General features: G+C 42.9%; 1 protein-coding gene across 2 annotated transcripts; it reads right to left on the reverse strand.

Moving 5' to 3' along the window:
* Positions 1-5,055: 5,055 nt before the first annotated feature.
* ccr6b (chemokine (C-C motif) receptor 6b) lies at positions 5,056-25,706 on the reverse strand. 2 transcript variants are annotated; one of them, XR_011105937.1, is made up of 2 exons: positions 25,310-25,706; positions 5,056-5,190 (listed from the first exon to the last, which is right to left on the reverse strand). XR_011105937.1 is itself a non-coding variant. In XM_068751961.1 (2 exons), exon 2 carries the CDS (start codon positions 7,393-7,395, stop codon positions 6,289-6,291), a length of 1,107 nt encoding a protein of 368 aa, XP_068608062.1. In that variant the 5' UTR covers positions 7,396-7,404; positions 25,310-25,706; the 3' UTR covers positions 5,998-6,288. The 2 variants fall into 2 exon arrangements, 1 of the variants encoding a protein (XP_068608062.1); XM_068751961.1 differs by lacking the exon at positions 5,056-5,190 and adding an exon at positions 5,998-7,404.
* Between the last annotated feature and the right edge of the window lie 508 nt (positions 25,707-26,214).

Below are 26,214 nucleotides of genomic sequence, written 5' to 3' on the forward strand. Positions count from 1 at the left end.
ATCGTCCCTGCACCGAGTTGAGGACCATCGTCCCTGCACCGAGTTGAGGACCATCATCCCGGCACCGAGTTGAGGACCATCGTCCCTGCACCGTGTTCAGGAACATCGTCCCTGCACCGTGTTCAGGACCATCGTCCTGTCACCATGTTCAGGAACATCATCCGTGCTCACAGGTCTGAAACGCTGGCATCCTGCACCGTGTCCCAGATCTTCCAGCAGCAGCGCTTGTGTGGGACACGGGCTCCTCCGTCCCCCTCTGACCCTCATTCCTCGCTAATGGAAGCCATATGAGCGGGGAAGTGAGGTAATTGTGGGGGAGAGATGCTGATGATGGGAACACAATGTCAGTCCCTACAAGTTAGCATCAGGACTTGTCCCTCATGCTGCTGCTTGTTTGGTGCTGCACAGCTAGTCCGGGGGGGAGGACATCAGTGTGATGTCATGGAGCCTATCAGGACATTTCTATTGCCAAAGACTGATTTGCACTGTATTGTATGCCTCTCAGCAGTGATGGTAATAAATAAACCTCATCGGAACTCCAGTCGTACGTGTTGGTTCCTGTTTCTTCCTCCAGTCGTACGTGTTGGTGCCTCTTTCTTCCTCCAGTCGTTCGTGTTGGTTCCTGTTTCTTACTCCAGTCGTACGTGTTGGTTCCTGTTTCTTCCTCCAGTCGTACGTGTTGGTGCCTCTTTCTTCCTCCAGTCGTACGTGTTGGTGCCTGTTTCTTACTCCAGTCGTACGTGTTGGTGCCTCTTTCTTCCTCCAGTCGTTCGTGTTGGTTCCTGTTTCTTACTCCAGTCGTACGTGTTGGTGCCTCTTTCTTCCTCCAGTCGTTCGTGTTGGTTCCTGTTTCTTACTCCAGTCGTACGTGTTGGTGCCTCTTTCTTCCTCCAGTCGTACGTGTTGGTGCCTCTTTCTTCCTCCAGTCGTGCGTGTTGGTTCCTGTTTCTTACTCCAGTCGTACGTGTTGGTTCCTGTTTCTTCCTCCAGTCGTACGTGTTGGTGCTTCTTTCTTCCTCCAGTCGTACGTGTTGGTTCCTGTTTCTTCCTCCAGTCGTGCGTGTTGGTTCCTGTTTCTTACTCCAGTCGTACGTGTTGGTTCCTGTTTCTTCCTCCGGTCGTACGTGTTGGTGCCTCTTTCTTCCTCCAGTCGTACGTGTTGGTGCCTCTTTCTTCCTCCAGTCGTGCGTGTTGGTTCCTGTTTCTTACTCCAGTCGTACGTGTTGGTTCCTGTTTCTTCCTCCAGTCGTACGTGTTGGTGCTTCTTTCTTCCTCCAGTCGTACGTGTTGGTTCCTGTTTCTTCCTCCAGTCGTGCGTGTTGGTTCCTGTTTCTTACTCCAGTCGTACGTGTTGGTTCCTGTTTCTTCCTCCAGTCGTACGTGTTGGTTCCTGTTTCTTACTCCAGTCGTGCGTGTTGGTTCCTGTTTCTTCCTCCAGTCGTGCGTGTTGGTGCCTGTTTCTTCCTCCAGTCGTGCGTGTTGGTTCCTGTTTCTTCCTCCAGTCGTACGTGTTGGTTCCTGTTTCTTCCTCCAGTCGTACGTGTTGGTGCCTGTTTCTTCCTCCAGTCGTGCGTGTTGGTTCCTGTTTCTTCCTCCAGTCGTACGTGTTGGTGCCTGTTTCTTCCTCCAGTCGTGGGTGTTGGTGCCTGTTTCTCGTTGGCTGCTGCGCTGCGGCGTCAAGCCGCTCTTAAACTCGAGTCCTCAACAGGAGACTCTTATCTGGACTTGGGAGAAGAACTGGAACATTTCTCGGTTGTCCAAAGTCCTGTTCTCAGATGAACCTTTAGAACTCAAGGTTCCAGAGGGAAAGACCGGCGTGATGCTCCGGATTAGGGATCAACCGCTGTGGGTTTTCAGGGCTCATACCGAAAGTCAAGGAGGCTGATAACCGATATTCATTTGCAGTACAAGTACAAGTACAAGTACTGGCATCAAAGTCTTCCTGTAACACGAACACTGAACTTTGTTGAAATGCCTTCAAGCATTTGTTCAGTGTGATCAGCATCTTGGAGTGACGTACACACGGGTCTGGAGAAGGTTCTGGGTTCACGTCGGGCTTTTCCACCGAGCCGGGGCTCGACCCAACGAAGGCCCGAGCAGTGACGCCACTAGGGGCGTGGGTCGGTCTGGAGGCGGGAGCTGCCTCGTGTCTGGAGAAGGTTCTGGGTTCATGTCGGGCTTTTCCATTGTGATTGGCCGTTAACCGTCCCGTGGCTCTGTGAGCAACCAATCAGCCTTTAACGTCTCCAGCAGGAGGGCGGGGCCTGTTGACAGCCTTACTTCTATATCTAGTGTTTGTGATCATTCATTGAACGTTAGCTGCTGAATATTAGCATGTTAGCATAGCTCGTGTATTTAGCACATTAGCCGCTGCAGAGCGGAGCGTGTTGGACGTGAGCGCACAGCAAACATAAATCAGAGGTTCTAGCCCCCGTCTTCCAAGTTAGAGCGGTTGTGGTTTTCACCGGATGGACTCTAGAGCTTATCCAGACAAGTATTTGGGAACCGACGTTTGCAAGGTGAGTAATATTAGCCGCCGGCGAGACCCGAGCTCTGAAACCAGGCGGAGGCAGGTTCGCTCAGACTGTTGCTCTCTTAACCGCGATAGATCTGCTCCTGAATGATTTTCTTTCTTAGTGCGGATCAGGACGGACTCAACCCTGACAGATGTTCCCCTGCTCCTCCGTCCACGCCCCCGTCCCCGTCCCCGTAGACTCAGCACAGGACCGAAGCGCTGGAAAGAACGCTGGTCCAGGAAATGAGGTTTCCAGTGTCTGCATCTTCCAGGCAGCCGGGAAAAGAGATTATCACCGTGACAACAAGATTCAAGATTCAAGATTCAAGATACTTTATTGTCATTATGCGAGCATAATAACATCGTGAGAAGGCCCACGGCTTAAGGCACACATCATAACATAAACTAAACTCTCTCTCTTAAGAAACAATATATATACACACAGAGAGAGAATATATATACACACAGAGAGAGTGAGAATCACAGGCAGTGGTGCAAAATAGCAACAGCAGCAGGACCGGCATAAAGCGTCCCAGATCGCTACAAGGGAACGACTGCTTTCACAGCTCGGGGGAAGAAGCTGTTCCTGAGCCTCGCTGTGCTGCTTCTTATTGTCCTGAACCGCTTCCCTGATGGGGGCGGGACAAACAGTCTGTGGCCCGGGTGGGTGGGGTCTGTGGGCGGGACAAACAGTCTGTGGCCCGGGTGGGTGGGGTCTGTGGCGATGCGTCTGGCCCTCCTCTGGACTCTGGAGGTGTAAACAGAGTCCAAATCAGGCAGACGGTGACCCACAATCCCCTGAGCTGTCCTCACCACCCGGGATAGGTCCTTCCTGTCCTGCGCCGTGCAGCTGCCGTCCCACACGGTCGCACTGAGACACAGGATGCTCTCTATCGTGGCCCGGTAGAAGTCTTCAAGCAGCACAGAGGAGAGTCCAGCCCGCTTCAGCTTCCTGAGGAAGAAGAGCCGTTGCTGGGCCTTCTTCACCAGGTGTCTGGTGTTGAGTGTCCAGGAGAGGTCAGAGGAGATGTGGATGCCCAGGAATTTAATGTTCTCCACACGCTCCACTGCTTCCCCTCGTATGCACAGGGGGGCGTGTTCAGTCCTCCTGGACCTCCTGTAGTCCACTATGACCTCCTTGGTCTTGCTGGTGTTCAGAACAAGGCTGTTACTCGAGCACCACAGCATCAGGTTCTGGACCTCCTCTCTGTAGTGGGTCTCATCGTTGTTGGAGATGTGACCCACCACGGTGGTGTCGTCAGCAAACTTCACAACCAGGTTTGTGGAGTGGATGCAGAGCAGGGCTGAGAACGCAGCCCTGGGGGGTCCCAGTGTTCAGGATCAGAGGGGTGGATGTGGTGTCTCCTATCCTCACCACCTGGGGCCGGTTGCTGAGGAAGTCCCTGACCCAGGAGCAGAGCGGTGGAGACAGTCCCAGGCTGTGGAGCTTCAGAGCCAGCATGTCCGGTGGGACGGTGTTAAAAGCTGAACTGAAGTCCACAAACAGCATCCTGACGTAGGTGTTAGGCTGCTCCAGGTGAGTCAGGGCCGAGTGCAGTGTCAGCGAGACGGCGTCCTCCGTGGAGCGGTTCCCCCTGTAGGCGAACTGCAGGCTGTCCAAGCCAGCGGGGACGGCGTCCTTGATGTGTTTAAGGAGGACCTACCTGACTAAGAGTTCTGGCCTAGGGAGGCGCACACACACACACACACACACACACACCGGGTTTCCATTGCCAGAGCTCCAGGATCTGTTTACTTTGGAGATGGACAATGTGTCTCCAGACTGAGGCAGACAGAAGGACACGTTTGGATCAGACAGAGGATTGTGACTTTCAAGGACTGGACCGGACACTAGTCTGGAGCTGCTCAAGCTTCCCACTCATAGCCTGGAATTTCATTCAGACTCTCTGTTGGCTCCTCCCACTCGCCAAGGTGGGAGTTCCCCTCCCCCTCATTAATGGAAGCTCTCTTTCATTTCCAGAGTGAGGCAGAAGAAAGAGTTTGTAGTCCCTCTAAAGAGTTTGTAGTCCCTCTGGGCAAGATTAGGGTTCTCACCCCTGGAGTCTTAGGTTCTGACCAAGGTTTCTGCCTGTTAAAGGGAAGTTTGTCCTTGCCTCCGTTGCTCTTGTGGGTCAGGTTGGGTTCTGTCTTTGCCTGCTAGTCCTGTAAAGTGTCCTGAAGTAACTTCCTGTTCTGATCTGCTGCTAGAGATGAAACTGAATTGAAATGGAGACAAAGGGCTGATGTGGTGTCATTTTAATTTCATTTATTAAATGTAGGTGCCACAACAGAAGGAATCTTGCTGCTGAGCTACGGACAAAGCAGGAACAAGATAGTAACGATGTACACAACGTCAGTCTCTGTTAGATTCTGTGCTTTTTATTCTTATAGTGATTGTGACCGTCACCTGCCCTCTTGGCAGACTAGCCTATTCATATTTTATTAGTTTTATTACCTGCTTACCGCCGTAGAGGGCTGTGCACACCGCAGTGAACACACAACATGGACAAACACAAAGTGACAAATACACAGTGTTCTGAGGAGAGAGTGCAATGGATTTATTTGTGCCCCTTAATTCTACCCCTTCCATCCAATCATCACCAAGAGTTGTCCCAATACACCAGGTTCACATTCATCTCTAGAGGAAAGTCTGGATCACCAAGTTCTCAGGAGATCTGAGGAAGAAGAGGGAGAGCATAGTGAGAGCCACAAACACTGAACCAGCAACCTCCACTGACTCAGAGACCTGTGGGCGGAGTCAACTCTCAGATCGAGTTTTGATTGGTGCTGGCGTGGTGGATCTGGCATGCGTGAAACCTCCACCTAAGAACGGGGCAGCCATCCCGGACCCAACAATGGAAACATGAGCCCCCAGATCACCCCAAGCAGCCACAGCAACCCGAGAACGACCACCATGGCGCCTCCAGAGCCACATGCAGAAGAACCAGCCCAGGGCCCGGGAGCGACCCCTGGAGCCCCCCAGAGCCACACGCAGAAGAACCAGCCCAGGGCCCAGGAGTGGTAGCTGTATAGAACCCTCCATAGTAGTGTAGAAACATGGGGGAGGGGGTTCCTCATAATATGAGACCTTTAAAGGGGACATAGGATGAAAACTCTGCCCCTCAGCAGCAGAACCTCCGGGGGGGCTAGAATCCACCCTGAGCGGAGCTCCTTGTGGTAAGTGGTGTGTTTGAGGGTTTGAAGAGGAAACTAAAGGAAGCTGATTGAGGAAGCAAGCAGCGGGGGGGGGGGGGGGGGTCTAAATGTGGCGTGAGTGAGAGGAGTCAGCTGAGCTGGCTGGACGCCTCCTTGGGGGGAGTTCCAGGCATGTCCCACTGGGAGGAGGCCTCGGGGAAGACCTAGGACACCCTGGGGAGACAATGCCCCCCCCCCGGAACAGCTGGAGGCGGCTGGGGAGGGGGAAGTCTGGAAGTCCCTACTGAGACTGTTGCCTCGACGACAAGGCCCCGGATGGACGGATGGATGACGGATGGATGACGGACGGATGCATCAAACGACCGCTGACACTGATCGAGATTATGAATCGGGTTCCGGTCCAGAATCACACTTTACAAATGTTTATTCATGGTGAGAGATCAATAATATGAAACCAATCAGAACAAAATACATGAAATGTTCAGTTAACCCTTCAAAGCCTGAACCAGAACAATCTAATGTTGGGAAAATAATGAATCATAATTAGTCCAGAGGGATTCCATGCATTGATGCTGTAATTTGGAGAATGCAGGTTCAGGTTTATTGGGACAGAAATATCAATCTGAAACTGAACAATTAGAACATCGAGATGAGATCCTGATCCTGATCCTGACCCGGCGTCTCCTCCTCACGCGCTGAACGACGACATGTTGTTGGTGCCGTCTAGAGACGGGCGGACCCTGGAGAGGCGCTCTGCTGACGCGCCACACGTCCAGCAGGATTTGGTGGAAGTGGCTTCTGAACTTGACCCCAATGAAGGCGTAGAGGACGGGGTTGAGGCAGCAGTGGAGGTAGGCCACGCTCCGGGACACGCCCAGGACTTGGAGCTTGACCTTCTCCGCCTCACAGCACCGCTCCTGAAAGAGGGACAGGGTGTGGCTCAGCAGAGCCACGTTGTAGGGCAGGTGGCACAGGATGAAAACCCAAACCACGGCCAGAACCACGCGGACGGCCTTCTGCCTCTGGCTGCTCTGCGCTCGCAGCAGAACGACCACAACGCTGGAGTGGCAGAGCGGCATGACCAGCAGGAAGCCGGCGGTCATCTGGAGGCTGGGCAGCAGCACCTTCACCAGCTTGGCCATCTCGTCCTGGCTGAAGGACAGCTGGAAGGTGACGAGGACGGGCTCCGGCCCCAGACGGCGCTCCTCCAGGCGCTCGGTGTAGATGAGCGTGGGCAGCGTCACCGCCGCGGCAGACAGCCAAACCGCCGCGCAGACCAGGCGGCTGAACCTCATCGCGTGGGAGCGGGCACCAAACGACCGCCTGGCCTGAACGACGGCTACGTAGCAATCCCTGCTAACGCACGCCAGCAGGAGCATGCCGCTGTAGATGTTGATGCTGTAGGATGACCTCAGGAACTTGCACGCCACGGGGCCCATCGGCCAGCCGTGCGTCTCGTTGTAGATGATGAACGGCAGAGCAACCACAAAGATCAGGTCTGCCACCGCCACATTGAGGAGGTAGACGTCGGTCAGCGACTTGGCTTTCCTGTAACAGGTGTAGGTGATGATGACGAGGGCGTTGCCAATCAGGCCAAAGGCACAGATGATGGTGTGGATGCAAGCCTGCGTGATGACCTCGGCGGGGTTTGGGTCGAGGTTGCAGAGCCCCTCGTCAGGGTAATCTCCTGTGATGTAATCATAGTCTGCTGTCACAGCAGCCATGATGCTAATCTGGAGAAGGAAGAGATTAATTACATGCTAATCTGGAGAAGGAAGAGATTAATTACATGTTAATCTGGAGAAGGAAGGAATAGATTAATTACATGCTCTGGAGAAGGAAGGAAGAGATTAATTACATGCTAATCTGGAGAAGGAAGGAAGAGATTAATTACATGTTAATCTGGAGGAGGAAGGAAGAGATTAATTACATGTTAATCTGGAGAAGGAAGGAAGAGATTAATTACATGCTAATCTGGAGAAGGAAGAGGTTAATTACATGCTAATCTGGAGAAGGAAGGAAGATATTAATTACATGTTAATCTGGAGAAGGAAGGAAGAGATTAATTACATGTTAATCTGGAGAAGGAAGGAAGAGATTAATTACATGTTAATGTGGAGAAGGAAGGAAGAGATTAATTACATGTTAATGTGGAGAAGGAAGGAAGAGATTAATTACATGCTCTGGAGAAGGAAGGAAGATATTAATTACATGCTAATCTGGAGAAGGAAGGAAGAGATTGATTACATGTTAATCTGGAGAAGGAAGGAAGAGATTAATTACATGCTCTGGAGAAGGAAGGAAGAAATTAATTACATGCTAATCTGGAGAAAGAAGGAAGAGATTAATTACATGCTAATCTGGAGAAGGAAGGAAGAGATTAATTACATGCTCTGGAGAAGGAAGGAAGAGATTAATTACATGCTCTGGAGAAGGAAGGAAGAGATTAATTACATGTTAATCTGGAGAAGGAAGGAATAGATTAATTACATGCTAATCTGGAGAAGGAAGGAAGAGATTAATTACATGTTAATCTGGAGAAGGAAGGAATAGATTAATTACATGCTAATCTGGAGAAGGAAGAGATTAATTACATGCTAATCTGGAGAAGGAAGAGGTTAATTACATGCTAATCTGGAGAAGGAAGGAAGATATTAATTACATGCTCTGGAGAAGGAAGGAAGAGATTAATTACATGCTAATCTGGAGAAGGAAGGAAGAGATTAATGACATGTTAATCTGGAGAAGGAAGGAATAGATTAATTACATGTTAATCTGGAGAAGGAAGGAAGAGATTAATTACATGCTAATCTGGAGAAGGAAGAGATTAATTACATGCTAATCTGGAGAAGGAAGAGATTAATTACATGTTAATCTGGAGAAGGAAGGAATAGATTAATTACATGCTCTGGAGAAGGAAGGAAGAGATTAATTACATGCTAATCTGGAGAAGGAAGGAAGAGATTAATTACATGTTAATCTGGAGAAGGAAGGAAGAGATTAATTACATGTTAATCTGGAGGAGGAAGGAAGAGATTAATTACATGTTAATCTGGAGAAGGAAGGAAGAGATTAATTACATGCTAATCTGGAGAAGGAAGAGGTTAATTACATGCTAATCTGGAGAAGGAAGGAAGATATTAATTACATGTTAATCTGGAGAAGGAAGGAAGAGATTAATTACATGTTAATCTGGAGAAGGAAGGAAGAGATTAATTACATGTTAATCTGGAGAAGGAAGGAAGTGTAGGGGTTATTCCCCGACACACTGTGTAAGAAATAATTAAACGCACACAAAATGAATCAGGCAGACAAACTTCGATACTTTACCGGTAAGGAGGGACCCTGCTCGCCCAGCGGCTGCAAACAAAAGACCCCCTCCCCCGAGACCTCTCGGCCTTTTTATTCACACGGTGAAAGTAGGTTGTCCCAGGTATTTACATAGATCCCTACCCCCTAGAGACAAAGGAATCTCTACCTAGAGAAACGCTCATGGTCACCTCCATCTTAAAAAACTCTACAATGAAACAATGAAAATACAACTCTACTCTAACATTTCCCTCCTGGAATTTTCATTTCACATGGCCTAATACTTATACTGTAACATCCTTATCTCTATGGTTACTACAAAACATTCGGTGATAACTAAACATGCTTCAAAACACTATCAGAAAACAATCACAGAACAAAATCAATACAATCAAAATCAATACCTGAGTTATTACATTCAAGATCTGACCTGAATCAGGGAGGAAGGCGAAAAACCCGTAGTTTGCAGATTCCATCTTCATATAGCATACATCTTTCAAACGGGAAAATTCCTTCCACAATCCAGCTGCACCTGCGATTATCTTAACGACCCCCAATCCAGGCATTTTAACAATCCTCCTAATACAATGTCAAACATCTCATTCCTCGTCAACAAGGAAAACAAACATGAAAAAACATAAAATCAAATCAGTACAAAAACAATCAACATTCATTTCCACAATCTAAATGTTACTGTCAAACCCTTTATTCACAAATCCTACGTTAGCGCATTACCGATATTTCTCCTAGTTTGAATTACTTTAATATTTTACCAGCACTATCTTTTCTATACTGTAATTTGAAAACAGTGACATGATTATTTTATCTTTATTGCTCCAAAGTTTTAACACATCTGGAACATTCTGAACTCTAAATTAAATTACTACAATGTCTATATTATGTTATGGATGGATAATCATAACAATCTTTTACTGTCTTATTAACTCAAACTTGTCACTATAATTTAGCTACTTTTACTTACTCTAATGCTATCAAAAGTCATATGCCTAGACACTTTTACGTTGTTGTAGACTTATTACTTCTATTTTAGTATAATTGTTAACCTATCTTTCTATTAGCAATTGTTTAGTTAAATTTAGTTTATGAATTTAAATCTACATCCTACTCATTAGTGTTATTTGATCTATTTTAGGATTCTAATTGCACCGTACGCTTCTCCACTTAATCATAAATTACTGACAGTTGCTATTAATATAGTATAACGATACCAGGTGTTGGTTAACTACTCCTATGAAACTCTCCTAATCTGCATAAATTACTTTATGACGTTCTTCTAGTCACACATCTCTAGACAAACATTCAAACAGATTACACTTTGGAAAATGCAAACTGTTCTTGGTGTTAAGTCAGTCTCGTTGTTCTCGTTCCTTGTCCATCAGCAAATCTTCTTGAAAGTGATTCAGCTTCACTGTCAGTGTTCTTGTCCTGCGTTACACTGTGAGGGTCTCTTCTTCACAGATCTTAAAATGAGTGTGAGTCAATCTCTCACCACCTCTCTCTGATCAGACTTCCTGTCTGCATCTCTGGATCAGTTTGGCAAGAGACGTTTCCTCCTGCAGTGCAACAGATGAATTCAGGAAGAACTCTGGATGTTCACGTCTCGTTGGTGTCGTCAGCATGACCCTGAGTGGTCCTCCGTTCCTCGGTCCGGACCGTCTGCTGCTTCCCGATGGTTTCCATGAAGACGCCGACACCAAACATGCTCTGTAGATTCGCCCTCCTGTCGGGACAAAGAAAAACTTCGGCAGATCATTTGCTCTCTGGACATCGTTCAGAAAGAGTGTGCTTCATCTATTCCCTCAACACTTCCTCTTCACCAAATCGATGTACCGCATCCATGGCTTTTGGTTTCTTCCGTGCATTGGCCAAACCTCATCCTAGCCTTCTCTACACTAGCCTAGCGCTCTGATATGCAGTGACATCTGATCTGCGTGTTGTTTCGCATCTTACCACCTGATTCACAAAATCATTACCGTTATAACTAGTTATTATGGCTACTGGAACAGGATTTAGTGATTCTACACATATATACAGCAAACAAATTTTTTTTTTTTTTAGTATTATTTTTATTCTTCCAGAGTAATTATTGATTTAATTACTGCTGTGCAATCCCTCCTGTTTGAACTATGAACGTAGTCCATGGTTCAAACTTGCTTCCATTAGTAAATCTAGTCTACTCTATCAGCATTAGTCTAACTTGGTTACTTAATACAATGTCTCAAAATAATTCCTACTCTTACATCATATTCACAACATATTATATACATCACTCAATTTGGGATGAAATAAGTTCAAAAGAGTTTCCATGTGCCTCTCACCCTATGCTTGTCTGAGATGCTCCTATTGAGGGTGCCATGTGTTGGCTGGAAGGTTCATCGCCTCCAGTCCGTCAGGCTTCTCCTCTGCTGTTACTTGTCTGAGATGTTCCTTCGACCGTACAGCGCTTCCGTTGGCTGTCGTTTCTGCATCACAGCTTAGCAGTCTCTCCTGGTGTTCCTGGAGCTGCTATCTGCATTTGCAACTCAGAACAAAACACATTTCTTTATTGACACACGATAAAATCTTTGAACCTCTTCCTTCCTTCATTTCACGTTTCACTATTGAGAACCCATATGTTGGCAGAGTTTATCTGCTCCCAGTCCAGTCCGGGATCCCTCCTGCTATGGTAGAAAAAGCATTAAATTTACATGTTATATTCACAAATGTCAAGTTCCCAATTCACATCTGAATTGATTCAAGTCTGTCTCTAGTCGTCTCGTCTTCCTTCAGTCTGAAGTCAGTCTCTAACCTCCTTATCTGTCTTGTACCGTAGTCAAAAGTCCCTTTAGATGTGTGCGTGTGTTTGTGCAATTACCTGTCCGCCGTTGAATCATCACCAATTATTTTAGATTTTATTTAGATCCTGAGATTACTTTGGTTTTTAATCTATCAACAAACTCTGAACTCCTGCTACGTGTCTCCATGGATTCACCCTCTGTTTCAGAAGACCTTTTGTGGCTATGCATTCCACAAACCATGGACATGGGTCTGCAACCAGCCGGTCTCTCTCAAACAAAAAAGGTGTCTCCAGAAGAATTTGCATATCAATGACTGTGCCGTAGAGTTAGCTACTCTCTCACAGCACAGACATGGATGGTTCTGTCATGCTAATTTGGAATTCACAAAGACTTTTTCTGCTTAAAGTCTCCATTTTGTAGTTGTCCTGGCCTCCATCTTGGAGGTGCCATGTGGTCTCTTTCTCCATGCTGCTCCTTTGTCCCTTCTGAAAAGCTCAAAACAATCGTTACACACCATATTTCTTACATGTTACATTTCCAACACTTACCACATTCTGGTTTCTTTTCCTCAACTTAGCTGTTCCTCCACACATTCTCAATACTTTCCGTATACTCACCAGTTCCTGCTTCCTCCTCCTGACGTTCTTCTCCACTCCATCCAAGCGACCTTCTCAATCCTTCTTAAATCTCCTCCATCATTAAACATCCTCTTGTACCTTAATTACTAAAACATCACTTTTTCCTTCTTCTCTGCTAGAAAAAATCTATTTACAAACAAACAGTCTACCTTCCTAGATGTCTATTTTCAACAGGGAAGGATATCCCCCCTCGCACGAATGTCCAGTCGAGGCCTGCAGAACTGGTCGCCATTTTGGAGTTGTTGTCTGCATGAGGTTTCTGTGCAGCGTCCATCTTCAATTCACCATGCGGCGTGTTTTTGTCTGCTTCTGAAACACTCAAAAATTCTTTAAACACCTTTTAAACATCACTTTTCTTATTTATTTATGTTCTTCAAACATTCACTTTTCCTGTTTCATCAGTAGTGTCATGTGTGAGTGTAGCTGGCTGCGAGGCCTCCTGTTTTTCTTTTGGATTGACTCGTCATGCTGAAAAGTTCCTTCCATTGTTTCTCCTTGCACGACAGGTTCTTGCAATATGTCCTCTTCTGTTGCAGTTCCAGCACAGTCCGTCGTCTTCTTCTGGATTTCCATCTCTCCAACTTACTTCTTGTCCATCTCGTCCCCGACCTCTTCCACGACTGCGCTCTCGTCTTCGTCTGTCGTGTCCTCCAAAATAATACACTTCCTCTGCTTCCTCTTCAAGTTCTTGCCAGAACACATCATTCTTCCCTCTTGTCTTCTTGTTGGCAGTCACTTTTTCAGCATGAATAGCCCAAGTCATGAACTGACTTATAGTTTGATTCGCCATCCCCACATTATTTTTTGTTAACCAGTGTCCGATTTCTGCTTTGCAATTCTGGAGAATAGCATTTTTTAGCTGCTGTTGAAACGGTCCCTGCTCATTATTATCATTGTTAAGGCCACTATTCTGAGCAAAAACCTTTTCCATTCTGTAACGGAAATCTTCCATAGATTCATCATCTTTTTGTTTAGTTTGACTTATCACGCCGTAATCTGCTCTCCTTCTGAACTGCTCTCTTATTTGATTTTCTAGAATCCGAATTCGCTGTTGTAGCTCATGGCTTCTAGCTGGTAATGGCTGTCCATCATCAGTGGGATCCCAATTTCCTCTAATCTTGTGCCAATCTTTTCCCAGGGCTGCCATGAAAGATTGTTGCACCTCAATGCCATTAAGCCAATATGACTCTACGATTTGACGCATTCCCTCCAAGAATCCTTCAGCGTCTTCTTTTGGAGAGGGGATGCCTTCTACAGTTTTTTTTATATCTGTTGTGGTCCATGTTCTATAGACTCTCATTATTCTATCACCAGGATTAAGTCCATCCCATGCTGGATTGGGCACTTCTATAAGTGGGTGCAAATCAAATGTTGCCTTTATTCTATCTCCCTCATCTTCTCCGGATTCCCTTTTAAAGTTACACAGCTGCTCTCTCTTAGATTTTTCATTTGAACGCAGATCATACCTGTTTTGCTGTTTAATCTGGTCCTGCACTTCCTCATTTATTTGTTTATATATAGGTGGGGGAGTCGACCGTCCCCCCGCAGCTCCTTCAAATGGCGGCGACGAAGCCTGCAGTCTTCGCCTCGCCCCTCCCTCATTATCTTCCTGACGAACATAATTTATGTCTTTTTGGTCTTCACCTTTTTTTTTGTTTTTTGTTTTTACCAACCCTTCTCTTCTGTTAAGCGCCTCAGTAATCCACAATTCTAAGTGGTGCAAACCTTCAACTTCCTCCCTCTCTGGATCATTTCTAGTTCTAACCTTCATGCGAACCCGCATCTCCCTCAACGGTTCAACTTTTAAATGACCAGTGAATCCATAAGCTGCTTTCCAGTGTTTAACATGCTCAGAAGAACCAGGGTAGCGATAATTCATGTATTTTTCATCCCCTGTTGGGATCTGCTGCTCACTAACAACAGGCTCTTTTTTCTTTTTCCCGTTACAAATCCCCATTATGCTAAATACAGAGTGTGGTTTATCAAAATACAAAGTTCTCACGGACCAATATTCAGATTCTGAACAGCAAGCTAGCCAGATGAGGCCTCAAATTCAGCCTTTCACCGGAGCTTTTGCTCAGAACTAATATTGTTTTCGATGCAATTGATAGCCACCTAGATTCCTCATAAGCCAAAACAATATCAAGCCAAAATGATCTTCAGCCGTTAACGGACCGTCAGCCAGATGACCAATAATGCTCAGACTTCACTCACGCAATACGCATTCAAAACACAGACACACTCCCCACGTGGCTAACCGCTCGCTCGCTCTCTCGCTCTCTCTCTCTCTCTCTCTCCCTCCCCCTCTGGCCAGACTAGTTCTCACTTATTTTTAAGGTAAACATTGTAATAATGATTCCTTCTTGCGCGTAACTTTTCATGCACACGACCTGCGTGCACGTAACTCATACGCGTGAACCCGCACGCGCGTAACTATTCATGCACACGGCCGGCGTGTGCGTAACTCATACACGTGAACCCGCACGCGCGTAACTATTCATGCACACGGCCGGCGTGTGCGTAACCCATACACGTGAACCCGCACGCGCGTAACTATTTGCGCGACCAGCGCGGGTTAAAGCAGCTGCAGTACTTTAACACAAGTTTGTCTTACCTTCTTTAAAACGTGCGTAGGATCGCTGTTCGGGCTCGTCAAACCGTCCGTCGGCGAACCGAAAGAGAAAGGCTGGCCAGTGAAGAAGTTGCTCCACTGGACTTTAGATCCGCTCCGTCGGAGCGCGTGCACGTTCAGCTTCCTCACCGCGGCTCGGAGACGTCGGTTATATTGAGCGCCGGCACTTCGAAGGACCAACTTATGTGGGGGTTATTCCCCGACACACTGTGTAAGAAATAATTAAACGCACACAAAATGAATCAGGCAGACAAACTTCGATACTTTACCGGTAAGGAGGGACCCTGCTCGCCCAGCGGCTGCAAACAAAAGACCCCCTCCCCCGAGACCTCTCGGCCTTTTTATTCACACGGTGAAAGTAGGTTGTCCCAGGTATTTACATAGATCCCTACCCCCTAGAGACAAAGGAATCTCTACCTAGAGAAACGCTCATGGTCACCTCCATCTTAAAAAACTCTACAATGAAACAATGAAAATACAACTCTACTCTAACAGGAAGAGATTAATTACATGTTAATGTGGAGAAGGAAGGAAGAGATTAATTACATGTTAATGTGGAGAAGGAAGGAAGAGATTAATTACATGCTCTGGAGAAGGAAGGAAGATATTAATTACATGCTAATCTGGAGAAGGAAGGAAGAGATTGATTACATGTTAATCTGGAGAAGGAAGGAAGAGATTAATTACATGCTCTGGAGAAGGAAGGAAGAAATTAATTACATGCTAATCTGGAGAAAGAAGGAAGAGATTAATTACATGCTAATCTGGAGAAGGAAGGAAGAGATTAATTACATGCTCTGGAGAAGGAAGGAAGAGATTAATTACATGCTCTGGAGAAGGAAGGAAGAGATTAATTACATGTTAATCTGGAGAAGGAAGGAATAGATTAATTACATGCTAATCTGGAGAAGGAAGGAAGAGATTAATTACATGTTAATCTGGAGAAGGAAGGAATAGATTAATTACATGCTAATCTGGAGAAGGAAGAGATTAATTACATGCTAATCTGGAGAAGGAAGAGGTTAATTACATGCTAATCTGGAGAAGGAAGGAAGATATTAATTACATGCTCTGGAGAAGGAAGGAAGAGATTAATTACATGCTAATCTGGAGAAGGAAGGAAGAGATTAATGACATGTTAATCTGGAGAAGGAAGGAATAGATTAATTACATGTTAATCTGGAGAAGGAAGGAAGAGATTAATTACATGCTAATCTGGAGAAGGAAGAGATTAATTACATGCTAATCTGGAGAAGGAAGGAAGAGATTAATTACATGTTAATCTGGAGAAGGAAGGAATAGATTAATTACATGCTAATCTGGAGAAGGAAGAGATTAATTACATGCTAATCTGGAAAAGGAAGGAATAGATTAATTACATGCTAATCTGGAGAAGGAAGGAAGAGATGAATTACATGCTCTGGAGAAGGAAGGAAGAAATTAATTACATGCTAATCTGGAGAAAGAAGGAAGTGATTAATTACATGTTAATCTGGAGAAGGAAGGAATAGATTAATTACATGCTAATCTTGAGAAGGAAGGAATAGATTAATTACATACTCTGGAGAAGGAAGGAAGAGATTAATTACATGCTAATCTGGAGAAGGAAGAGATTAATTACATACTCATCTGGAAAAGGAAGGAATAGATTAATTACATGTTAATCTGGAGAAGGAAGGAAGAGATTAATTACATGCTAATCTGGAGAAGGAAGAGATTAATTACATACTCATCTGGAAAAGGAAGGAATAGATTAATTACATGTTAATCTGGAGAAGGAAGGAAGAGATTAATTACATGTTAATCTGGAGAAGGAAGGAAGAGATTAATGACATGCTAATCTGGAGAAGGAAGGAAGAGATTAATTACATGTTAATCTGGAGAAGGAAGGAAGAGATTAATTACATGCTAATCTGGAGAAGGAAGGAAGAGATTAATTACATGCTAATCTGGAGAAGGAAGGAAGAGATTAATTACATGCTAATCTGGAGAAGGAAGGAATAGATTAATTACATGCTAATCTGGAGAAGGAAGGAAGAGATTAATTACATGCTCTGGAGAAGAAAGGAAGAGATTAATTACATGCTAATCTGGAGAAGGAAGGAAGAGATTAATTACATGCTAATCTGGAGAAGGAAGGAAGAGATTAATTACATGCTAATCTGCAGAAGGAAGGAAGAGATTAATTACATGCTAATCTGCAGAAGGAAGGAATAGATTAATTACATGCTAATCTGGAGAAGGAAGAGATTAATTACATGTTAATCTGGAGAAGGAAGAGATTAATTACATGTTAATCTGGAATAGGAAGGAAGAGAAACCATCTTCAAACAATTCTCTATCCAGCAGTTTTTCAGTAATGTAATGTGCTCCCACATTTTAAGAAACATTGAGCGTCAATAATCATCCGAGATATTAAGGAACACATTTTGAAGCTGCAATTTTCCCGAAAAATTCAAAGTGATCCAGATTCCAGGATCTCTTCTGGATCAGCACCAGAATGTAATCATCGGTTCCAGAAACCATTCCCAACACTTCCTGAAACGTTGGTCCAGACCTTTCTGAGTTATGAGATCACAGCTGCCTATCAGTGCCTGAATGTCCCTCTGGGATTCATAAAGTATTCTCAATTCTGAATCTAACAGACAACGCTGGTGATGTCATAACCCCGCCTCCTCCGCCCCCCCCCCCGCCCCTTTGCTTTGATCTCTATCAGTGAAGCTCTTTGATGTTTCTCAAACAATACGTGTCAAAACAGGAACAGGAAACATGCTGATAAGGTAAAAACTAAAAAACTAAAAACAGTTAAGACTGTGGGACGTTTCTATTGTCACTGACCAGTATTAAATGCTTTCAAAACAGCAGAACTTTACTATATACTAGTATTTCTCATGTCTGCAAACTGCAGCGTGTGAAAAACACGATTCAGCTCACTTCTACAGATTAATATATATATATATAGAGAGAACTATAACTTCACCGAAGGCACAAAGAATAGATTATATATAGAACTAGTATTTCAGCTTTTGCAAATATCACCTGACAGGACAGGTGTATGTCTCTTTTGTATGGAAACATGTTTTGAGAACTTTTCTTCATTGTCAAAGAAAAAATAGGTCTGAAAAACAAAGAATTACAAATCTGTCATTGTGAGATCAAATAAATATATTCTGATTTATGTTAAGTGTGAAAATATGTGGATTATTTGTTGATGTTTTCATGAAAGATTTTGTAGACAAAAACACCTTGAATGAAGCAACAAAGTGAAGCAGATGTTTCTTTGATGCTCATATTTGTAGCACCTTGGGGATAAGCTCTGAGCAAGAAGAGCCATCGTTCAACAACAACCAGTGCTGAATAAATAACATTGACATTTTCCGTAAAAATGTCATTATTAGCAACAAACCTTACAGGAAATGTCGAATTTAATTGGTTTGTATCACCAAAATCAGGAAACTACTGTTATACAGTACATTTTTACAGTGTAGTTCCACGAGTACATGTGTGTGACACATTAAAATACAGATTCAACACGCTTAGATTCAACACACTTAGATTCAACACGTTTAGATTCAACACACTTAGATTCAACACGTTTAGATTCAACACACTTAGATTCAACACGTTTAGATTCAACACGCTTAGATTCAACACACTTAGATTCAACACGTTTAGATTCAACACGCTTAGATTCAACACATTTAGATTCAACACGCTTAGATTCAACACGCTTAGATTCACAACGCTTAGATTCAACACGCTTAGATTCAACACATTTAGATTCAAGACGCTTAGATTCAACACGCTTAGATTCAACACACTTAGATTCAACACGTTTAGATTCAACACGTTTAGATTCAACACGCTTAGATTCAACACGTTTAGATTCAACACACTTAGATTCAACACGCTTAGATTCAACACGTTTAGATTCAACACGTTTAGATTCAACACGCGTAGATTCAACACGCTTAGATTCAACACGTTTAGATTCAACACGTTTAGATTCAACACGTTTAGATTCAACACGCTTAGATTCAACACGCTTAGATTCAACACACTTAGATTCAACACGCTTAGATTCAACACGCTTAGATTCAACACGTTTAGATTCAACACGCTTAGATTCAACACGCTTAGATTCAACACGTTTAGATTCAACACGCTTAGATTCAACACGTTTAGATTCAACACGCTTAGATTCAACACGCTTAGATTCAACACGCTTAGATTCAACACGTTTAGATTCAACACGCTTAGATTCAACACGCTTAGATTAAGGAAGGAAGGAAGAGATTAATTACATGTTAATCTGGAGGAGGAAGGAAGAGATTAATTACATGTTAATCTGGAGAAGGAAGGAAGAGATTAATTACATGCTAATCTGGAGAAGGAAGAGGTTAATTACATGCTAATCTGGAGAAGGAAGGAAGATATTAATTACATGTTAATCTGGAGAAGGAAGGAAGAGATTAATTACATGTTAATCTGGAGAAGGAAGGAAGAGATTAATTACATGTTAATGTGGAGAAGGAAGGAAGAGATTAATTACATGTTAATGTGGAGAAGGAAGGAAGAGATTAATTACATGCTCTGGAGAAGGAAGGAAGATATTAATTACATGCTAATCTGGAGAAGGAAGGAAGAGATTGATTACATGTTAATCTGGAGAAGGAAGGAAGAGATTAATTACATGCTCTGGAGAAGGAAGGAAGAAATTAATTACATGCTAATCTGGAGAAAGAAGGAAGAGATTAATTACATGCTAATCTGGAGAAGGAAGGAAGAGATTAATTACATGCTCTGGAGAAGGAAGGAAGAGATTAATTACATGCTCTGGAGAAGGAAGGAAGAGATTAATTACATGTTAATCTGGAGAAGGAAGGAATAGATTAATTACATGCTAATCTGGAGAAGGAAGGAAGAGATTAATTACATGTTAATCTGGAGAAGGAAGGAATAGATTAATTACATGCTAATCTGGAGAAGGAAGAGATTAATTACATGCTAATCTGGAGAAGGAAGAGGTTAATTACATGCTAATCTGGAGAAGGAAGGAAGATATTAATTACATGCTCTGGAGAAGGAAGGAAGAGATTAATTACATGCTAATCTGGAGAAGGAAGGAAGAGATTAATGACATGTTAATCTGGAGAAGGAAGGAATAGATTAATTACATGTTAATCTGGAGAAGGAAGGAAGAGATTAATTACATGCTAATCTGGAGAAGGAAGAGATTAATTACATGCTAATCTGGAGAAGGAAGAGATTAATTACATGTTAATCTGGAGAAGGAAGGAATAGATTAATTACATGCTCTGGAGAAGGAAGGAAGAGATTAATTACATGCTAATCTGGAGAAGGAAGGAAGAGATTAATTACATGTTAATCTGGAGAAGGAAGGAAGAGATTAATTACATGTTAATCTGGAGGAGGAAGGAAGAGATTAATTACATGTTAATCTGGAGAAGGAAGGAAGAGATTAATTACATGCTAATCTGGAGAAGGAAGAGGTTAATTACATGCTAATCTGGAGAAGGAAGGAAGATATTAATTACATGTTAATCTGGAGAAGGAAGGAAGAGATTAATTACATGTTAATCTGGAGAAGGAAGGAAGAGATTAATTACATGTTAATCTGGAGAAGGAAGGAAGAGATTAATTACATGTTAATGTGGAGAAGGAAGGAAGAGATTAATTACATGTTAATGTGGAGAAGGAAGGAAGAGATTAATTACATGCTCTGGAGAAGGAAGGAAGATATTAATTACATGCTAATCTGGAGAAGGAAGGAAGAGATTGATTACATGTTAATCTGGAGAAGGAAGGAAGAGATTAATTACATGCTCTGGAGAAGGAAGGAAGAAATTAATTACATGCTAATCTGGAGAAAGAAGGAAGAGATTAATTACATGCTAATCTGGAGAAGGAAGGAAGAGATTAATTACATGCTCTGGAGAAGGAAGGAAGAGATTAATTACATGCTCTGGAGAAGGAAGGAAGAGATTAATTACATGTTAATCTGGAGAAGGAAGGAATAGATTAATTACATGCTAATCTGGAGAAGGAAGGAAGAGATTAATTACATGTTAATCTGGAGAAGGAAGGAATAGATTAATTACATGCTAATCTGGAGAAGGAAGAGATTAATTACATGCTAATCTGGAGAAGGAAGAGGTTAATTACATGCTAATCTGGAGAAGGAAGGAAGATATTAATTACATGCTCTGGAGAAGGAAGGAAGAGATTAATTACATGCTAATCTGGAGAAGGAAGGAAGAGATTAATGACATGTTAATCTGGAGAAGGAAGGAATAGATTAATTACATGTTAATCTGGAGAAGGAAGGAAGAGATTAATTACATGCTAATCTGGAGAAGGAAGAGATTAATTACATGCTAATCTGGAGAAGGAAGGAAGAGATTAATTACATGTTAATCTGGAGAAGGAAGGAATAGATTAATTACATGCTAATCTGGAGAAGGAAGAGATTAATTACATGCTAATCTGGAAAAGGAAGGAATAGATTAATTACATGCTAATCTGGAGAAGGAAGGAAGAGATTAATTACATGCTCTGGAGAAGGAAGGAAGAAATTAATTACATGCTAATCTGGAGAAAGAAGGAAGAGATTAATTACATGCTAATCTGGAGAAGGAAGGAAGAGATTAATTACATGCTCTGGAGAAGGAAGGAAGAGATTAATTACATGCTCTGGAGAAGGAAGGAAGAGATTAATTACATGTTAATCTGGAGAAGGAAGGAATAGATTAATTACATGCTAATCTGGAGAAGGAAGGAAGAGATTAATTACATGTTAATCTGGAGAAGGAAGGAATAGATTAATTACATGCTAATCTGGAGAAGGAAGAGATTAATTACATGCTAATCTGGAGAAGGAAGAGGTTAATTACATGCTAATCTGGAGAAGGAAGGAAGATATTAATTACATGCTCTGGAGAAGGAAGGAAGAGATTAATTACATGCTAATCTGGAGAAGGAAGGAAGAGATTAATGACATGTTAATCTGGAGAAGGAAGGAATAGATTAATTACATGTTAATCTGGAGAAGGAAGGAAGAGATTAATTACATGCTAATCTGGAGAAGGAAGAGATTAATTACATGCTAATCTGGAGAAGGAAGGAAGAGATTAATTACATGTTAATCTGGAGAAGGAAGGAATAGATTAATTACATGCTAATCTGGAGAAGGAAGAGATTAATTACATGCTAATCTGGAAAAGGAAGGAATAGATTAATTACATGCTAATCTGGAGAAGGAAGGAAGAGATGAATTACATGCTCTGGAGAAGGAAGGAAGAAATTAATTACATGCTAATCTGGAGAAGGAAGGAAGAGATTAATTACATGCTAATCTGGAGAAGGAAGGAAGAGATTAATTACATGCTAATCTGGAGAAGGAAGGAAGAGATTAATTACATGCTAATCTGGAGAAGGAAGGAATAGATTAATTACATGCTAATCTGGAGAAGGAAGGAAGAGATTAATTACATGCTCTGGAGAAGAAAGGAAGAGATTAATTACATGCTAATCTGGAGAAGGAAGGAAGAGATTAATTACATGCTAATCTGGAGAAGGAAGGAAGAGATTAATTACATGCTAATCTGCAGAAGGAAGGAAGAGATTAATTACATGCTAATCTGCAGAAGGAAGGAATAGATTAATTACATGCTAATCTGGAGAAGGAAGAGATTAATTACATGTTAATCTGGAGAAGGAAGAGATTAATTACATGTTAATCTGGAATAGGAAGGAAGAGAAACCATCTTCAAACAATTCTCTATCCAGCAGTTTTTCAGTAATGTAATGTGCTCCCACATTTTAAGAAACATTGAGCGTCAATAATCATCCGAGATATTAAGGAACACATTTTGAAGCTGCAATTTTCCCGAAAAATTCAAAGTGATCCAGATTCCAGGATCTCTTCTGGATCAGCACCAGAATGTAATCATCGGTTCCAGAAACCATTCCCAACACTTCCTGAAACGTTGGTCCAGACCTTTCTGAGTTATGAGATCACAGCTGCCTATCAGTGCCTGAATGTCCCTCTGGGATTCATAAAGTATTCTCAATTCTGAATCTAACAGACAACGCTGGTGATGTCATAACCCCGCCTCCTCCGCCCCCCCCCCCGCCCCTTTGCTTTGATCTCTATCAGTGAAGCTCTTTGATGTTTCTCAAACAATACGTGTCAAAACAGGAACAGGAAACATGCTGATAAGGTAAAAACTAAAAAACTAAAAACAGTTAAGACTGTGGGACGTTTCTATTGTCACTGACCAGTATTAAATGCTTTCAAAACAGCAGAACTTTACTATATACTAGTATTTCTCATGTCTGCAAACTGCAGCGTGTGAAAAACACGATTCAGCTCACTTCTACAGATTAATATATATATATATAGAGAGAACTATAACTTCACCGAAGGCACAAAGAATAGATTATATATAGAACTAGTATTTCAGCTTTTGCAAATATCACCTGACAGGACAGGTGTATGTCTCTTTTGTATGGAAACATGTTTTGAGAACTTTTCTTCATTGTCAAAGAAAAAATAGGTCTGAAAAACAAAGAATTACAAATCTGTCATTGTGAGATCAAATAAATATATTCTGATTTATGTTAAGTGTGAAAATATGTGGATTATTTGTTGATGTTTTCATGAAAGATTTTGTAGACAAAAACACCTTGAATGAAGCAACAAAGTGAAGCAGATGTTTCTTTGATGCTCATATTTGTAGCACCTTGGGGATAAGCTCTGAGCAAGAAGAGCCATCGTTCAACAACAACCAGTGCTGAATAAATAACATTGACATTTTCCGTAAAAATGTCATTATTAGCAACAAACCTTACAGGAAATGTCGAATTTAATTGGTTTGTATCACCAAAATCAGGAAACTACTGTTATACAGTACATTTTTACAGTGTAGTTCCACGAGTACATGTGTGTGACACATTAAAATACAGATTCAACACGCTTAGATTCAACACACTTAGATTCAACACGTTTAGATTCAACACACTTAGATTCAACACGTTTAGATTCAACACACTTAGATTCAACACGTTTAGATTCAACACGCTTAGATTCAACACACTTAGATTCAACACGTTTAGATTCAACACGCTTAGATTCAACACATTTAGATTCAACACGCTTAGATTCAACACGCTTAGATTCACAACGCTTAGATTCAACACGCTTAGATTCAACACATTTAGATTCAAGACGCTTAGATTCAACACGCTTAGATTCAACACACTTAGATTCAACACGTTTAGATTCAACACGTTTAGATTCAACACGCTTAGATTCAACACGTTTAGATTCAACACACTTAGATTCAACACGCTTAGATTCAACACGTTTAGATTCAACACGTTTAGATTCAACACGCGTAGATTCAACACGCTTAGATTCAACACGTTTAGATTCAACACGTTTAGATTCAACACGTTTAGATTCAACACGTTTAGATTCAACACGCTTAGATTCAACACGCTTAGATTCAACACACTTAGATTCAACACGCTTAGATTCAACACGCTTAGATTCAACACGTTTAGATTCAACACGCTTAGATTCAACACGCTTAGATTCAACACGTTTAGATTCAACACGCTTAGATTCAACACGTTTAGATTCAACACGCTTAGATTCAACACGCTTAGATTCAACACGCTTAGATTCAACACGTTTAGATTCAACACGCTTAGATTCAACACGCTTAGATTCAACACGTTTAGATTCAACACGCTTAGATTCAACACGTTTAGATTCAACACGCTTAGATTCAACACGTTTAGATTCAACACGCTTAGATTCAACACGTTTAGATTCAACACGCTTAGATTCAACACGTTTAGATTCAACACGTTTAGATTCAACACGTTTAGATTAAACACGCTTAGATTCAACACGCTTAGATTCAACACGTTTAGACTCAACACGTTTAGATTCAACACGTTTAGATTCAACACGTTTAGATTCAACACGTTTAGATTCAACACGTTTAGATTCAACACGCTTAGATTCAACACGTTTAGACTCAACACGTTTAGATTCAACACGTTTAGATTCAACACGCTTAGATTCAACACGCTTAGATTCAACACGTTTAGATTCAACACGCTTAGATTCAACACGTTTAGATTCAACACGCTTAGATTCAACACCTTTAGATTCAACACGCTTCCAGAAATGGCTTGTTGGGTTTGTTTCCTTTTCAGAACAACATACCTTTTGGAACGATACAGATTCTGTGTTTGATTGATTCCTTACAGTCGTCAGGGCAACGATGAAAAAAGAGCTCAACGTGGAAATGTGATCTCAAAACAACAAAAAGATCAAAGTGAAGCTTCAATCTCACATCACTGAAGTGTGAACACGATTGTCAGCGACTCAGTGAGCGCACGCACACACACACACTAACACACACCCTCTACATCCAAAACACCCACTGTCTGTCTGCCTGTCTGTCTGCCCGTCTGCCTGTCTGTCTACCCGTCTGTCTGCCCATCTGTCTGCCTACCTGTCTGTCTGTCTGTCTGCCCGTCTGTCTGTCTATCTGTCTGCCCGTCTGTCTGCCTGTCTGTCTGTCTGCCTGTCTGTCTGTCTGTCTGTCTGCCTGTCTGTCTGTCTGCCTGTCTGTCTGTCTGTCTGCCTGTCTGTCTGCCCGTCTGACTGCCCGTCTGTCTGTCTGACTGCCCGTCTGACTGCCCGTCTGTCTGCCTGTCTGTCTGCCTGTCTGACTGCCCGTCTGTCTGTCTGTCTGTCTGCCCGTCTGACTGCCCGCCCGTCTGCCTGTCTGTCTGTTTGTCTGCCTGCCTGTCTGTCTGCCCGTCTGACTGCCCGTCTGTCTGCCCGTCTGACTGCCCGTCTGTGTCTGTCTGCCCGTCTGTCCGTCTGTCTGTCTGTCTGCCTGTCTGTCTGTCTGCCTGTCTGTCTGTCTGTCTGCCCGTCTGTCTGTCTGTCTGTCTGTCTGACTGCCCGTTTTTCTGTCTGTCTGTCTGTCTGTCTGTCTGTCTGTGTTGAGGACATGTATAGTTGACGCATTTAAAGTTTCTATGTTTAGACATTTCCTGGACTGGCTGTTCTTTCTGTCAGGTAGCTGCTTCCTGTTTCCTGTGATGTCACTGCTGCAG

Source organism: Brachionichthys hirsutus, chromosome 18 (assembly GCF_040956055.1).
Source record: "Brachionichthys hirsutus isolate HB-005 chromosome 18, CSIRO-AGI_Bhir_v1, whole genome shotgun sequence".
Classification (NCBI taxonomy): domain Eukaryota; kingdom Metazoa; phylum Chordata; class Actinopteri; order Lophiiformes; family Brachionichthyidae; genus Brachionichthys; species Brachionichthys hirsutus.